General features: G+C 39.1%; 1 protein-coding gene across 10 annotated transcripts in view; it reads right to left on the bottom strand.

The window, feature by feature from the left end:
* Positions 1 to 3,020: 3,020 nt before the first annotated feature.
* Positions 3,021 to 17,335, bottom strand: part of LOC121413540 (AT-rich interactive domain-containing protein 1B-like) — a 56,751-nt gene continuing 42,436 nt past the window's right edge. For 6 of the 10 annotated variants that reach the window (XM_041606386.1, XM_041606389.1, XM_041606390.1 and 3 more), the window contains 10 exons: positions 15,122 to 15,931; positions 14,614 to 14,747; positions 12,462 to 13,016; positions 11,899 to 12,075; positions 10,766 to 10,967; positions 9,661 to 10,393; positions 8,847 to 9,402; positions 8,173 to 8,407; positions 5,863 to 6,456; positions 3,021 to 5,097 (listed from right to left, as the gene is read on the bottom strand). In XM_041606386.1, coding sequence (XP_041462320.1) covers positions 3,338 to 5,097; positions 5,863 to 6,456; positions 8,173 to 8,407; positions 8,847 to 9,402; positions 9,661 to 10,393; positions 10,766 to 10,967; positions 11,899 to 12,075; positions 12,462 to 13,016; positions 14,614 to 14,747; positions 15,122 to 15,931 — 5,756 coding nt within the window. In that variant the 3' untranslated portion in view covers positions 3,021 to 3,337. The remainder of the gene's footprint in view (positions 5,098 to 5,862; positions 6,457 to 8,172; positions 8,408 to 8,846; positions 9,403 to 9,660; positions 10,394 to 10,765; positions 10,968 to 11,898; positions 12,076 to 12,461; positions 13,017 to 14,613; positions 14,748 to 15,121; positions 15,932 to 17,335) is intronic. The other 4 variants (XM_041606387.1, XM_041606395.1, XM_041606388.1 and 1 more) reach the window with 3 other exon arrangements.

Raw genomic sequence — 17,335 nt, 5'->3', positions numbered from 1 at the left:
TTCAGGCAGTCATTATACATCATATTCATCTTGTCTAGGCGGTGCAACTAGTCGGTAAAGCAATAAAGTTGTCTCTGCTCGCTCAAATGTGTAACTGGTGCAGCTAATATATAAAAAAAATTCTGGGTCATTACCGTCAGCATATCTTGGTCAAATTCCATGATTCTGTGAATATTAAATTAACCATGCAGCAGCACAATACAATTATGTTAAATTAAGTACAAAATTAGATCCATATATTAATTGTTTATTTTAATATCTGTGCAAACTACGAAATAGTCTCTGCTTATATCTTATTCATTAGATAACTTCGAGTGAAAAAAATAGATTCAGTTATAAAGTTTTCTGACAGACATCATTAGAATAAGAAATCTTTCAAAATAAACTTTGGCTTGACAAATTTATTCAACTCAAAACTTGCAGCAACATTGCTAACAAGTCAATCTTAATTGGCTTATGGTTATATGCAAGAATAGATTTCTGAAAGTTCTGTTAACTCTGAGGTTTTAAAAACGTAAAAAGTAGGTGCATCTCCGTAAGCCTTAGTTTTCAAATTATCCAGCGATTTCTGGTACAGCAAAATTTCCCAACCAAACCAATCTTGAGATTTGTGTATAACAGAGACAAAACTAGCATGATGTTTTGTTGACTCGATCTCGGGATCACAACTTAGAACCGTTTGCAAATTAACAAGTTATTTCACTAGTTTTCCAGGTTTGTAATTGTTGAGTATTATGCACTTGGTATAAGATTGCATGCTTATCAAACATGCAACCCAGAGCAAGCCCTTTTCACAGCCCAAAGTCTCATTTCATACTCCCACAATTGTACTGATGGAGATGGGGCATCTCAAATCTTGCAAATAATGACGTAGTGGGATGACTGAGCTAAATTTCCGAGATTGAGCAAACCGAGGCTTAAGGAAAATCGCTGATAAAAATCAATTGGTTTTTCCTTGAAATTCCATGACTTCAACTTTGGCTCTGAATTCACAAGGAAGATTCAGCTTTCATATTGTGTATTGTATAATATAATTATCACACATATCAATAAAAGAATTAAAAAAACATCCAGCATCTACAAACCATGCTTGTGCTACAACATTTCCTTTCTTTTTTGTAAGTCTTCCCCCACTATACAGTGATATGCACTGGTATGAATCGGTAGTCTTTCTTTTTCAGGCACTTGTGTTATTGCAATGCTCCGATGGGCCCCGTAGAATATGATTTGTGTACATCTCATTAAAGCCTACAAACACTGCCTGAACTAACCAAGATCTGTGCATTCAACTAGCAATGTATTTCTTCATAAAATGTACGTCTTAGCATAGCAACAGCTGATTTGATTAATGTTTACAGTGTTTGACTTTAACTGTTATTCTTAAGACCTGGAAAATGGACATTATACAAAATGAATTGTACTACGGGATATAAAATGGAATGAGAAAATATTAAGATGCAATCTATACTTGAAGAATAGAATCACTAGAAAAAAATTCTAAGAAAATGAAAATAGAACTCTTCAGGGAAAATCGAATAGATATTTGAGGATTGCACAACATGAATAAATTTGACTTGACATACACTTTAAGCACCGTTTATAGATTACACACTGACATGGCCAAATATCTTCCACAGTATTTGACAAATGTGGATTCCTACCCATTACCAACACAAAGGGATAATCAACAAATTATATTATATATTAAGGTCAAGATCAAGTTGAGTTCAGGTGCATGACTTAACAAATGATCAGAATATGAAGTGCTGAAATTTGAGCCAAAATTAAACAAAATTTACATTTCAAATTGTGACCGTTTCTAAAATGATCTATCGTGGTAAAAAATACCTTACTCTCAAAGAGTTTGCTTTTATAAAAGAAAGAAAATGTTATCTGATCTATTTCAAAACCTGTTCGTTCTTGTAAAGACACTACAATTTTACAAATTCCTAGAGTTATTTCAAAGGGGGGGGGGGTAGTTTTGATTTTTGCGGTCCCAAATTATAGAATAGTTTACCAATTCACCTTTGATCATGTACTTCTGTTGAATCTTTTAAAAGAAATTTTAAAACATTTATTTTTGTTGTAGTGTAATATTGGAGAGCAATTTGTACAAAGTGCATAGAGCAATTTTTATTGACTATGCACTATATAAGAACCAATTTATTATCACTATTATTAAAACTTTGGTAAAGGTTCAACAAAAGAATACGTATGAGATTGTCATTTGTGACATTCCATTACATTCTTAGACCTCTTCCAAGGATCTTGTGAATTTCGTGATTGCAAAACATTACAAACAAAAGATTATATCATGATATTTTCAGTCCATTCCATGCTTAAGAGATTATTTCATACCAAATGGGGAGGGGGGGGATCTGAAGTTAGTTTCATTTCAGTCAGAAACATAATAAAATGAAACTAAACATGCCTTTAATTCATATAAACCATATCCGAAGAGCCTTATGGACATATGTAAAACTGGAATAATGACCAACACTTTTGAAGTTACCATCTTTTCCGATAAATGAATGAGAATAAAAGAGATTAGGAAAAAAGCCTGCCATATTCCTATCATTTGTTAGGACATGCACAAATTAATAAACAACCTTTACTACATTCCATTGGGTGACCAAACAGCATTATCAATTGACATAACATATGCAAGATGTAAACAACATCTAGGAATAAATGCTACCCCATCGCACAGATGTCTCAGAAAGCTTTCGAAAGCTTGCTTGCTTACATTTTTACAGTCTACATAACCCCAAAAGCAATTCAGAATGACAAGTGATTTCAAATGCAATCCAATTCCTTTACTTGAAATAAATATTAATATCACAATCTGGACAGGCAAGGATCGTTTTTACTAAAATATGAAAATCTTACAAGGTATTAATTCATATCTAACAAGGTCCTTTATAAACATTTGCATTTAACATGGAGCAGGATATTTAAACAAATTTACCAATTCATGTTGAGGCTACACAGTAGCATCTAAAAAAAAAGAAAAGCAAAGAAGGAAAGTTGCAGTAACCTTCAATAACTGACAATTACAATCAAAGAATGTCAATAGGAATGTTGTAATTACATCAGTACCACATCCAACCCAGTGTTCTACCAAAAGATTGCAACTAATATTCCTAAAAAAAAAAAATCATCACCAAAGAACAATAATGAAGCCAGAGTAAAATATCAGAATTAAAAGATGCTGTTCACCATAATTTAAGAGAGTGAGAAGTCTGTTGTGTTCACAGCATTTTCACAAATACAATCCAAAGAAATTAATATGAGAAATTCATCCACAGAGTTCATCTTTATAATAAAGGTATTTTGGTCAAAGTGCCAATTCATATAATGCACTTGCTACTCTCTCCTTAACTTCAGAGTCTAAAAGAGGTGACATGGAGAGATTAAGCAGTCTGTTCTGATGCTGAAGGAAGAGCGCCTTGTTGGTTGGGACTCGAGCCAAGCTTGCAAGAGCATCAGCAGCCCTACGCATCATGTCATGACTGGGCTTCGCTAGATCAGGGTTTATCATGTGAGGCGGGTTCTTCTCACATGACATGGTGTACTCGCTGTCCTCAATGTAGCGCAAGAGGAACGAGACAACAGAGTTCTTGGTGGCGATGGCACGACTAGCCGTCATGTCTGACCTAGCAATGTTGCTGAGAAGGACTAACGAGAGCTCCCGCATGACAGGATCTGAACGTTCACCGAGGTACTGGGTCAAGGTGGCATAGAGGCGCTCGAGTCTGTGGAACGGCGGAGTGGCAAGGATCATGTCCACATTATTCTCTTGGATGCTGAGCTTTGCAAGAGCTTCAATAGCTAATCTCTGAGGGGTTAGGGGAGAGTCACTAGACATGGTTGGGAACGGATCAAGAGCACAGGCCGACACACACACTGCCCAATGCAGAAGTCCATCTAGCATAGGTAGAGTCACACTTTCAACATATTTTGACATGTCCAGGACACCACCCAAGTTGGTGATGGTAACAAGTGCATTTTCCCGCATGCACTCTAGGTGTTCACACCACCATCTGTGAGAGTTGGTAATAGGGCACTCTAGATCCAAGTCTTCCTGGTCATCACGGTCATAAGTTTGGGGCAGCTCTTTCCTGCGTGGATGACTATGATGTAGAAGAAGGATGCGACTAAGCACTGTGATGAGACCTGGGTGTTTAGCCATCTCAAGATCATTACCAGGTATGAATGACAAGCTCCTGATTATATTGGAAACACAGACACAGCGTTGTCCAAATGCAGTTTGCATATCAGATGTTGTCACCAGTGAAGGGGTATCATTGACAAACTGCTCTTCATCTTCCAGTACGACCTCCCCTTTCTTTTTCTGAGATTCAGAAACATATATTACATGCTTTTCTTCCTCTACAACATCGAAGTCTCTGATTGCCTTCAATTCTTCACTACAATGTGTTAACCACTCTATTGTGGTCCGTCTTGCATCACTATTCTCTTTGTCCTCGTCCGATTCAATCCTCTCAAAAACACGCAAAATATGTTTGGTCATTTCTCCTCCGCCTTCCTGCCAATGTAACGAACCAGCATCGAACCCTTCGTGCACGTCCCATTCTTGCTGGTTGCAGAAGTATCCGCTTTGTACCCCATCAAACTTGATGGGTTTTGTTTTGTCAACACCACGCAATCTCTCCACATCAGCACAGTCGGCTGCTTCCGCAAGAAGCTCTGCTTCAGTCTTATCATTTGTGCACTTTCCATTAATATCAATATCATTCTCTACCACATTGTCTTCAAGCTTCTCCTCATCACGCTCCTCGTCCTGAACCTCTTCTTTGATTTCTTCCTTGACCTCAGTCTTTGAAGATTGGATGCGACGTTCCAATTGGCTTTTAGTCCTTATTTCAAGATCTTCAAAGCAACCAAACATCTCAATAAGGAGGGCTCTGTAATGTTCACAGACAATCTCCAAGAGTCCTTTCATTTGCTTGAGATCAAAGTACATCACGGTGTGGTGATCAAAGAGTAGGACACTCAGAACTTCTAGAGCCCAGGTGGTCTCTGCCAACAAGCCTGACTTCAGGGACATCATCAGTTTCCAAGCCTCCACAGCACCTAACATAATGAAGCAAAAATAAAAAGAATATTTGAAGTCGATATACACTTAATTAAAAAATAATGAGCAGCTTTATGTTTGCAAAGCAACTTCTGTGAGGAGTTATATCACTGGTTGTGCTGCACATTCTCCTTTTTTATTACATCATGATGAAACGTGCCATAATATTTTGGGAAGATGTGATGTAGTTAATGGGCAAAACTGCAACTGACTTTTTTTTCTACCTTGTGCGACATAACATATAAGCAAAGCTAGCATTGAAATATTTGTTTAGACGGAAACATTTTAAGATAATTTGAGGATGTAAGGGTGCCGATGAGCTGTCTCGCACATTTGCATACAACATTTCCTTCTCCAAACGTGTGTACTCCAGAAGTTGCATGACCTACATAAAGCTACCTAATACACATAATCAAGAGAAAACAAGGTCCAGGGTCCCCTTTTCATTAATGTTGTTATCATCAGTCAATGATAGTAACCATATTCTACCATAACCCCTATTAATTTCATTCTGCATATCCTAAAAGATAAAGAGGTTTAAAATAAACATTACTATTTACAAACAAAAAATATAGCCAACTGACAAGCATACATGCAGATATAAATACATGACGACTATAAACAAATGATAATCTTCTCCCCTTAAGAAAATATATCGTAAGAAAATTTGTTTCACAATCAATTAATTTATACCTACATACTGATTGAAAGATAACACTTTAGGCATGCCTTTTCTCTCCAGAAAATGAAAAAATCAAACTCACCAATATCTTTACTTGTCTTGCGTTTGGTCTTGACAATTATGGGTTGAGTTGCCTCTACTGAATCTGGGGGGAAAGTCATCTCTTTTTTCTGCTGTGATGATGCATACACAGGTTGCTGTGGTTTATGAGGAGGCTTCATTCCCTGCATGCTGGAGATGGGATGCGGGTGATGACTGCTACCACGAGGTGGCATTCCCTGAGTGAGGACAGAGTGGAGCGTCCGGGCCCCGGTGAATGGACTCTGATTCATCATGCTACCTGGTGGACGCTGTTGTACGCTGCCCCAGGATGGAGACGGACCAAGACCAGAGTGGCTGGAGGCCGGTGGTGGAGGCATGCCTTTGCCGTATCCTTCCGGTGGAATCCCGTCTCGCTTAGCACCTTGATCAGAGGGAAAGGGATAGTTAGAATTGAGCCAGCCTGGTTCCCTCATAGGAGGGCCTGGACCAGGGATATTGCGAGGTGAAGGGGTAGGGGCGTGTCTCTGGTTGTACATGTCCATGGGTGGACCATCCATACCTGAACTAGATGCTGGCCAGGGTCCGGGTTCATTGAAAAACGGCGGGTGGTAGGAGTTTACAGGATTACCTAGGGCTGTGCAAAGGAATGGAGCAAGCAACAAAAAACAAAAGAATGGAATAATGGCACATAAGATTTTGAGATCATCACTTTTTCCACCCAAATACAACCACTCAAAGTTTTAAAAACTCCCTTCCAGAAATCTTATTTTTATCAAATTGTGCAAACTAAAAATAAAATAAGAGGGAATTAATATTTATAAAGCCTTTTTTCCTGACTTTTTTATATAAAGAATAAACCCTCCCATTTTTAAATGTTTAAAAGAAAAAAGAAAAAAAAATGTTTTACAAAATTAAAATTCTGTAAGGAAATTATTGAGGTTGAATATAAGTTATGAAAAGTTTTTAAGAGTTTATTTAATGTAAGCCACACAAACCTCTATAATGAGCAAGCCAGGTTTCTAAAGGAAACTTTTTTTCATAAGGAAATGTGATGATTAGTGAACCACAACCTAGATGTGCCAATATACCCAATGAAAGATGAGATTGGAGAAGTATTTTTTTAGAAGCATGAAGTTAGAATGCAGACAGGATAATGAAAGATTGCTAGGGAGGTGTTAGTAGCAAAGCAATATCTAAATTCAATTCTAAGATTGATGAATGAAGTCAACTTCATTCAGAAAGAGTGCAGTAAAATCATTAGCCAATTCATAAAGAATTACAACTATGGTAAAAATACCACTATGGCAAATATCATGGCTCAGCAGTCAACCACAATCATGGTTACCATGGAAATTAAAATAATGGTAAAGTTGCATAGTTACAAGTATTTATGAAATGGTCATGGTCCTGGGATGATTTTACTTTCATTTTTTAGCAGACCTTCATCTATTTATCGTTTAACTATTTGCAGAAAATTATTCATAATTCAAACTCTCTTCATGAATTGGAGTTGTGAGAAAATGCTAGAAAGATATGCTAGCATACTAAAACTGAATAGTTCATAATTTCACATCTATCTATGACCAAATGAATTGAAAACAAGTTTTCAAAAACGTCATCCAAAAAGAATCAATTTTTTGTCAAAGCAAAACAAATCTTGTGTCATGGGAGTTTGATTTAGATTCAAATTAATTGCAAATAATGGATTAGAATATTTGGTGTTAGAAATGATTAGAATAGCAATAGAAGTCAGAGAAAGAAATATCAGTTGCAAAGACATCAGATCAAGAAATGGAGATCGTCCACCTGGAAAAGATGGTGAGTTGAGGCGAAAAGTACAAGACAGGTTTCATATATAAGGAATCAGACAATAAACATGGTTAGAAAAAGGATATTTTCTTAGGAATAAAACACTGTATCCAATCATATTAAACGTAATATGTGCTCACACTTATATGGTCACATTCAATTTCTTCAAAATTCAATAAATCTCTTGAACTCTGTATTGATACATACATGATAATAACACTTCAAATGAAAAAAATATGGTACTGGAACATTATACATAAAATATGAAAGAACTACAGTCTTTTACTGTTCTACAAAATGACAATACTGAACTAACTACTAATTTGCATGAAAACTATTGCAGTTGGCTTAGTTAGAATGGGGGAGGGGGTTCAGTATCTTATCAGTGATTTCCACTCACAAATTTGCTCTCAGCCAAATGGATGCAAGGATTTCAGTAGCTTTTAACAGTTGCAATGAAAATCACTGACATTATGCATCATGAAACCCACCCCTGAAATACAGTAGAGTAACTAAGGTATGAAAATAGAGAGCCACTTACCAGGGCCATGAGGGGGGTGTGGTGATTGTTGTCTGTCGTTGTACACGGGCGGGAACGAGCTTGGGCCCATGGGCCTGTCGCTGCTGCCGTACCCACCCTGGGAGAAGTTTCCCTGCTGCGAGCTGTAAGGAGGCATACCATGGAAGCCTGGTCCACTGCCGTGGCTCCCATCCCCAGTGTGCTGGCCTGGCCCCATGAAGTCTGGCCGCTTAGGGGGTGGTGGAAAGACATCACTCTGTGAAGGCAAAACACATCAACGATTTCAAATAACTCTTCCCTTAATCATATTGAACACCCAAGTTATATCAAGAAAATATTGCACAACAGTACATTAGAAACATCCATCCATTCTACCTCTTCATAACAAACTCTTTGATTGTGCTCCGTACTGCTTTTTAAAATAATCACTACAAAATTTCGACAAAACAAACCCCGCCAAAAAACAATAAATTGAGAGATGCCAGACTTTTGTAAACAACACTTTGATATCTATTCTCAGCAATGAAGTGATTTGCAGAAAACCATTTCATTCCTTGATAGAGATATATAAAAGTGATATAAGATGAAAAGCAGTATGATTGTCTACGCAAAGGGGAAGTTACCAAAACAGACAGATATTCTGTAATTGAACAACACTAAGATATTGACAGCTCAAGTTATGATGATCTACTCACTGGTCTTTTCTGGGGAAAATTCATTCTCATTGGATCATTGCCAAAAGACTGTGGAGGAGGCTGACTTGATGGAGGCATACCACCAGACTGTGACTGCTGCTGCTGGCCTGGAGCAGGAGGTCCTGATGGTTGGGAAGTAGGCCCAGACTGTGGTGAAGGCTGTGGAGGGGTTTGACCTTTTGGCGGGGTAGGGGTTGGGGTTGGTGGCTTTTGCGGCATTTGCTGCTGCTGCTGCTGGGACTGGGCGGGTTGAGATGGTGGAACACTCGGGCTGGCCTGACTCGTTGCAGGTGGCTGCTGTCCTTGAGACTGCTTAGCCGGTGAAGGCCCAGCTGCAGAATATGGCGGGGGAAGGAATGGGGATGAGGAAGCCGAGGTATGAGAGTCACTGGGTGTGGTAGGCCTAGAGCTGGAGCCAAAGCGGGAAGTAAATGGAGGCTGCTGCTGTGGGTCTGGTGTGGAGGAACTGGAGAATGGAGGCATCATAGACTGACCCGATGATGGTGGTCCTTGATTAGGACTTGGTGTCATGTGCGTTGTAGGTGATGCACTATACCTGTAAAATATAACCACATTGTAAAATGTAAAGAAATGGACAATGTTTTATAGAATCATCATTATCATGCAGATCATTTCTTAATACAGTATCATATGCCCTGAACTCAGATAAGACTTCAAGAATTGTAAGAAAAGATTAGCGGAATTCAGTCAAGACTCCAATCTCAACATGACTAACATGACTAGATTTATAAGCAAATTACAACTCAATAAATTCATTCAAATGTTAACAAGAAACTGTTCAAGAAAAATTTACCTGTTTTGATCAAAGTTCGGAGCACCAGGTGGGTGGTTTCCTCCAGCATACTGCCCAGCATTGGCCTGGTTCATCGGACCAGATCCCTGGCCAGCACCTGCTCCTCCTCCACTACCACCACCACCACCTCCGCCACTGTAGGGATCCATGTTACCCCTTCTCGTGTAGCTGTTCATTGCGTATGGGTCGTTGCAAGGCATGTTCCTGTTTGGCATGGAATACGGATCAGACTCTCCAGGCCCTGGAGGTCCTCCAAAGGGCATATTGTTTCCTCCGCCCGAGGCCCCCGGACCACTGGGTGGCCCTCCTCCCATATTGTTCCTATTAAACTGGTGGTTCATGGCAGCATGGCTGTTGGGCGGGAATGAACCATTCATTGCATTTTGTCCCGGGTAAGGTCCTTGTTGCTGTTGCTGCTGCTGCCCTCCATGCTGATAGTCCATATCCGAAAAAGGGTCACACACCATCACGCTGTTAGCTGACATGTCCCCGCCTGGGCCTCCCGGATGCATGTTCCCAGGGACGTTGCTGTTGGGCATGTTCGGACGTGGACCCATATGTGGACCCATGGGCCCCATGTTGTTTCCGTACATGGAGGGCGGGCCGTAGCCGTGCATCTGGTTGGGCATGGGTGGAAAGCCTGGCTTGCCTCCCTGAGGACCAAACTGCGAGTAGGGATCGCTAGGATTGGGGTGATGATTCATTGCTGCTGCTGCTGCCGCCGCTGCTGCTGTAATAAGAAAATATCACAAATATAACAATGAGTATAGAAGCATAAGATACTTTTTTTAGCACATTGGCTAAAGAAAAAATAAGAAATTCACAATAAAATGACTCGAACCTTATGACCTTAGAAATATGAAAGGTGTTGACAACATACAAAGAATAAATAAATCCCATTCATATCTTTTGCACTGTAAAATATCCATAATCTTGATATTTCAACCATTTCTCAAATGATTATAAGTTATAACCAATCCCACAAACAATCTGAAGAAATGGTAACTCATTCTTCAACAGACATACCAACATCTTTTTGGAAGCATACTATTAATGAATAAATTTTGAAGAAAAAACCCCAGAAGAATTTGAAAGACAAACTCACATGAAGAGTCCTTTGACTTCTTTGTGGAGGTAGTATCAATCTCTGCCAGGATCTGCTGTGGGTCTATACCACCCCTATCAAAGAGGCACTCATACGCCAGCAGGTGACGGATGTAGTTCTTCTTCAATGTAAAGGCCGCACTGTTGGAGTTGCCTACAGAGATTTCAATTGCAATCTGCTTCCATTGCTTGCTCTTCGACACCTGGTTTAGATAACAAATAGCAATCTAAATAATGGAAAAGTATATGTATCTACTGTATATTCAATATGAATGATATGCAGAGATGCCAACCTGAACAAAAACATTTCAGCATTACTAAAAAGCAAAAAATCAATATTTCAATGAGGAAATCACTATTTTCCAAGACATACCATAAGATGACACATAAAATTGAAACTCTTTGGCAGCTCTGAATATGGATATGACAGAAATATTGACCAAACATAAATTCAAAGGATTCCAAATCATATAACAACTAGTTCGGACGATCAATTGTAATGCTCCAATTGCAATTCTACCAGAAATTAGAATGAAATACTCTGGCATAGGGGTATATTGTATCAGAACAAAAAAAGATTTCTTTATGCAGGAATCCCTTTACACTTGGCTGGAGAGTGTCAAATGTAGAAAAAATATCTTGCAAAGTACGTTAGTGCTACCATGGGATTTAAACTCTAGAACTTGGGGTACATGATTCTGTGGCTTATCCAAAGTTACATTTTTCAAAGGACATTGTACAAGCGTGATGTGAGGATGAGATATCAAACTTTTAAACACAAGCCTGAATCCTGTATAGAGTATGAGCCTTGAAAAACCATATCATCAGCTTTCATGCAGGTGAGGAAATTTCAGCTTAAAATAAAAATATGGCCATTTTGAACCCTTCCAACTACTTTTTAAAAGTCCAATAGAAATTGGGCATTGACTGCAATGACATTGTCAAATAAAGTACCGAAGTGATGACATATTTGATACGATATGATGAAAAGCATCCACAACACCAATTCAGTTGGAATCGGTCCACAGAGCTCCAGATGTGGCCATCAAAAATTGACAGATGTTACTCTGTTGCAATTCCTTATACAACTTCCACAGAATGCCCAGCAACCATGGATGAACAGAAAACACTTACCTTGATAACACCACCCCTATCTTTGACAGTGTTGTAGAGCTTGAAGAGATCCAGGACGTGACTGCTGATCTGTGGCATGGTGCGGATGGGCTGGCCCCTATCCTCCATTAGCTTGAAGAGACGATCCAGAAAAGCACGTCTCTCCGGGTGAGGGCACAACTCGTACAGCTTGTACAACTGTTTTGAGAGAAGGAAAGATTTTGATGATGTCATTATGGAAGTATTCTAAGCATAGTTATTCTATTATTTCAGAATGTGAAAAGAATAAGAGATCTTTAAATCACAGAGCTGATTAAAATTGTGCAGAACACTGCAGAATAACAATATTATATGTGAAGTTTGTACTATTACTCACATATGATGATCTATCATTATTTTCTACACCTTTTCAATACAAAGAAATTTCATGACATTAAAACAGTTAATTGCTACTTGCAAAGTGCAAAGACCATTTAGAAACACCATGACTAATAAAAGATGAAATATTCAAAAACTTTTTTTATACTGTTGACTTCCCCTCAAAAATAGAAATATGTTTTAAGGTCTTTCATTGAAATCATCACCTTTTTAGGCAAGTTCAGACTGGTAAGTTTACTAGCAGGCTCCTGCGATTGACCCTTCTTCGACTTCGAAGTGGTGGTTGTCGTTGTTGAAGATGCCGTAGTTTTGGGGGTAGGTGCTGGTTGTGGAGTGACCGGAGCAGCTCCTTGTTGCTGTTGCGGAGTTGGTGGCTGTTGCGAGTACGGCGGCTGCTGCCCAGGATGTTGCGGAGGTGGATGCTGGCCAGGATGTTGTGGTGTTGGTGGCTGTTGGCCAGGATGATGCTGCTGTTGATGTGGATGATGTTGTTGCTGCTGCTGCATGTGTTGTGGCGGGTGATGCTGGGGGTGGGGAAGGGACTGATGTTGTTGGTGGTACATACCAGGGTAGGGAGGGGGAGGTTGGTGTGGCTGATGTGGCTGTGGTGGATGTCCTGGTCCTGATGCCTGTTGCATACCCATCCCAGGGCTAGGGGTATTAGCCATGTCTTCCTGGGAGGATTTACTCATCGCCCCAGGTGAAGCTAAAGGTGACGGTCTGGAATGAACTGATGGAGGTCTGGACAATACATTTTCCTCCTAACAAAACATAAAACGCAACTTTTATTAGCACAGTGGATGGAATTCTAAACTCACTGTCATAAGTGGCAAATAACGGTATCAAAGACTTCCATAACAGAGATAAGGATTTGTCATGCATACTGTATTTCTTTATGACAGTACCTCAGCAAGTGACCATTGTGTCTCTTAACCCTATCTAGGCGGGGGGGGGGGGCTCCCAGACCCCCCCTTGAGATCTCGGCCATCGACAGCACAATAGCGGCAAAAATTGGTACGCGGGTTGCCTGGGACATAATCTACAAAATTGTATAGATATCTAAAGTGTACATGAAAAAAAATTTGATATAAAATCATTTTCTTATGTATTATATTGTATTTTGCAATTTCTAATGTATTTCTTTGTTTTTTTACCTTTTATTTTTCATTGTTTTTTCATTGAAATTTGTTGGGGACTCTTCTGAGACCATAAAAAGCATAAAATAAATACATTAAGACCAGCGAAACTAAAAATAATCATACACTAATGAATTTTAGTTGACAACACAATTTGCATTGACTTTGTACACGAAATCACGTTTTTGAGCAATTTTTGATCCGACATGCATTTACATAATGTTGCATAATTTCGGAACCAAGTACCCGGGTGACGCAAAATTGGTCTCAAAAGTTGCGCAAGACTTGAAAGTAAAAAGTCAGCGAGCGGCGCGGTAAAAAAAAAATGCGCTGCAAAAATATCGTGCGATTCATTGAGGGGGGCCCTCCGATCCGAGGCCCCCCCCCAGCCTAGACAGGGTTAATAGATAATTGTACAGAGGGGACTGACGTCCAGACTGTGGAAGATTTCAGCCTGAACGCTAATTAACCTCCATTGAGTGATCTCTCACACACAGCATCATCAACCTTCAAATTGAGTTTGAGGTCAAGAAAGGGCTGGTGTGGATAATATTTTCAATCAAAATGTTTGGTATTGCAATAAAACGGTGATCAGAGAACTAGTACGAACTCTCCGTGTACTACATTTTTACATAGATGTTCTATGAAGAACAAAAAAAGAAAGCTTGGTGATTGTTAGTTCACAGAATTGATGCCACCAAGCATTGTCTATGTCAATATAACAAGGATATTTGATGATTTCAGAGTAACCTCAGTCATTGTCAACTTCGGTATAATATACAATATTTTGCTAAAAAATGTACTGACAATTACAGGAAAGATATGACGAAGACCACCTCATCAGCTTTTAACAGAATTTGGAAGTATGACAAAGAGGACATAATCAGACTTTGTCATAATTTGGAATATCAGATTCTTGTAACCAAAAGTAAAGTAAATTATTGAGGTCGAGTGTATATTGTGGTCAATAAACTAAATTGTGAAAAACCGTTTTATGAACAATTTCTCAGCTTTTTGTTATGGGGTCCAAAACTGCAACACTATGCTGGATCTAAAAGCTCTGAATCACCAATGGAACTGCTGTTCTCATTCTTTAATCATTGACTAAGACTTCTCAGGCACCCTTCGTCATGTGACAATCAATTTCAATCTTCTCTATACAATATCCTGCGAGTAGAGGCATGAAAACACCCCACCCTTTCACCGATTGTGGAATATCTACCTTGATAATCGAATGAGGTGTTCCAGGAGTGCCGGCATCTCTACTCGATTCGCTAGCCGTGCTTGGTGTGAGTGAGCTGACAGAGGATGCTACTGGAGTTGTGATACTCTGGGTTACTGACGTACTGTTGCTTCCTGTAGTCCCATATGAAGATTTTAGTGATGGAAAGGCAAGAAATTAAAATTAGTCACTGGATACCCACATCAAGGAGTAAATGATGGTACTTCATAAAGATCAATCACAAAATATGACTATTATAAATGTACGCTCTTGGTAAAACAAACTGAAAGTCAATATCATTTTGAATCCCCACCCCCCCCCAAAAAAAAATACAGAAATAAAAATTAGCTACTCTTGAGTACAGATTCTTGAACTTTCTCTAAAAATGTGAATTTATTTCACACCCAAACCGTGCAATGGGAAGGTTATGGTTATTTCAATCTGAACCTTAGCAAAATACTGAAAAATAAGTCATATATTAGAATAACAATGGCATAGACCAACATACCAGAATTAGTATTGGCTATTGTAGTTGCAGCTGTATGAGGAGGCATCTGGTTACCAGAACTAGGATGCATGTAACCATGCATAGCATCATTGGGCACTGAAGAAGGCATTTGGTTAAAGTTTGTTTGGTCTGCACTTGTCGGTGGCACACCACCAGAAAACGGGGGACCATTGCCCTGGCTGTACTGTTGATGTTGCCTAAACGACTGCTGGTTCCACTGCTGCTGCTGCTGCTGCTGGGGAAAGGATTGGGGAAATGAACCCTGCTGCTGGTTGGGGAGGGGTGTAGGCGGTTGCTGTCCTTGCATCTGCTGGTTCAAAGGGTACTGGTTCCTCTTGTTGAGGTGGGCAGAGTTTGCTGCGGCAGCAACAGCAGCTGCAGCTGCTGCCTGAGCTCCTCCACCGACCCCCGCACCACCAGGTCCTGGAGACGGACCGGGGGAAAGTCCAGGAGAAGGGCCAGAGCCCATGTTATCTGTCCTATGTATCTGCCCTTGAGCATTTGGTCCATATCCGTACGTAGGGCTCATGCCTGGTCCACCACGTGCTACATTTGGGCTCATGTTGTTAGGTCCAGATTGGTTGTTAGCTCCCATCCCATGGCTAGCATTGGGCATGTTGCTTGAGTTGTATCCACTATGTTGAGAGTTGTTTTCCATATTCATACCACTACCCCCACCACTGCTACCACTACTATTGTTTCGCATCCGTTGCTCATAGCTCATGTTGCCAGAGTTGTTTGGTGCAGAGCTCGGTACATTGCCATGATGACCACCATATCCCTGTGGCCCTGTCTGCCTTCCATAGTTACCTACAAAGAGAAAAAGAAGTAGGAAAGTTGAAAACATAGTATAATGAAACTACATGGAATTTTTCAAAATCAATTACTTAGAAATAATGACAGCAGGATATGGATTTGAAAAAAAGGTATGTTAGCACAAAGCCAAGGCTTATCTATTTCTGAACTGACGAACATGTCACAACAAACGGGTTTTAATAAAACGAAAAGATAAAACCAATTTCACTCAATCACTTCTATTATACATGAAGAAGCAACAAAGACTCGATACGATCACAGCAGAATTTATATATGTATTGAACTCACTATTAATGAATTACTAGAAGGGGAAAACCCACTCATGAAATTATAGCTGGTATTAATACAAGCAGAATTACAAGAAACAATTATTGGAAGTTGTTGAAACAGTCAATCTGTACAACACAAATTGACAATGTTAGATACATTACATACCAAGGTTCTCCTTTTTAATGTGCAGAGAAAGATCATGCACCGTTATTTTTAGTGAATGATGATGAAATGCATGTTTATTCACAGGTTGCCTAGAAATAACATTTTTTGTACATGATTAAATTCAGTGTCCACCGCATATATGTGGACCATATGTATTAGTGGATCACAAGTTTAAGAGTTTTCAATTTTGTAGATAAAGATATTTCTCCAAAGGTTTTCCTCTTGTTAAAACCAACTTAACAACAGATCAGTGAACTTTTCCCCTTAACCTACATCTATATTTCATCATGCATTATCACATTAACAAGACACATTTCCACAATGATCATCATCTAATTAACCATTTTACTTATCAATATGAAGTAATCTTCAGAAGAGATTTAAAAGCATTACGGAAAATAAAAAAGAAAATAAACAGCCCTGAAATTACCATGCAGCCCATATGTACAGTATATCAACAATAATTTTGAAGGGTTTTGGAGTCTTCTTGGATGTGCTGGGGGTTTATTTTTCTTTCATTCCAGAAAGATCTGTAAAACTAAGGCTTGAAAATACAACAGTGTCTGAATCCAGGCTTTGGAATATTACAGATCTGGAGCCCGTAACACAAAACTTAGCAATGATCGTAGAACGTTTTTCTACGATCGATTCTATTGACTACAATGCACAATCAATCGTGAAAATCAAGCGTACGATTAATTGCCAGCCTTTGTGTTACGGGACCTTGTACACTGTTGAGCAAGAATGCAGGTATCATGTAATACTAACTACTTTTGAATACAAATATGTGCCAAACAAAAATGGATAAAATCTCCCGTATCTGGAAATGCACAATTTTAGGCCTACACAATCTATATCAAGGGTCAGTTATATCATTTTTTACTTCCAATAAAATTTTTACTTTATAATGACACAAAATAAATATTTGCATAACAGTTTTCAATATATGAAAGTTTCATGTGC

This window comes from Lytechinus variegatus, chromosome 4 (genome assembly GCF_018143015.1).
Source record: "Lytechinus variegatus isolate NC3 chromosome 4, Lvar_3.0, whole genome shotgun sequence".
NCBI classification, from domain to species: Eukaryota; Metazoa; Echinodermata; class Echinoidea; order Temnopleuroida; family Toxopneustidae; genus Lytechinus; species Lytechinus variegatus.
The sequence above is the reverse complement of the archived record's forward strand: the minus strand, read 5'-3'. Positions and strand labels throughout refer to the sequence as shown.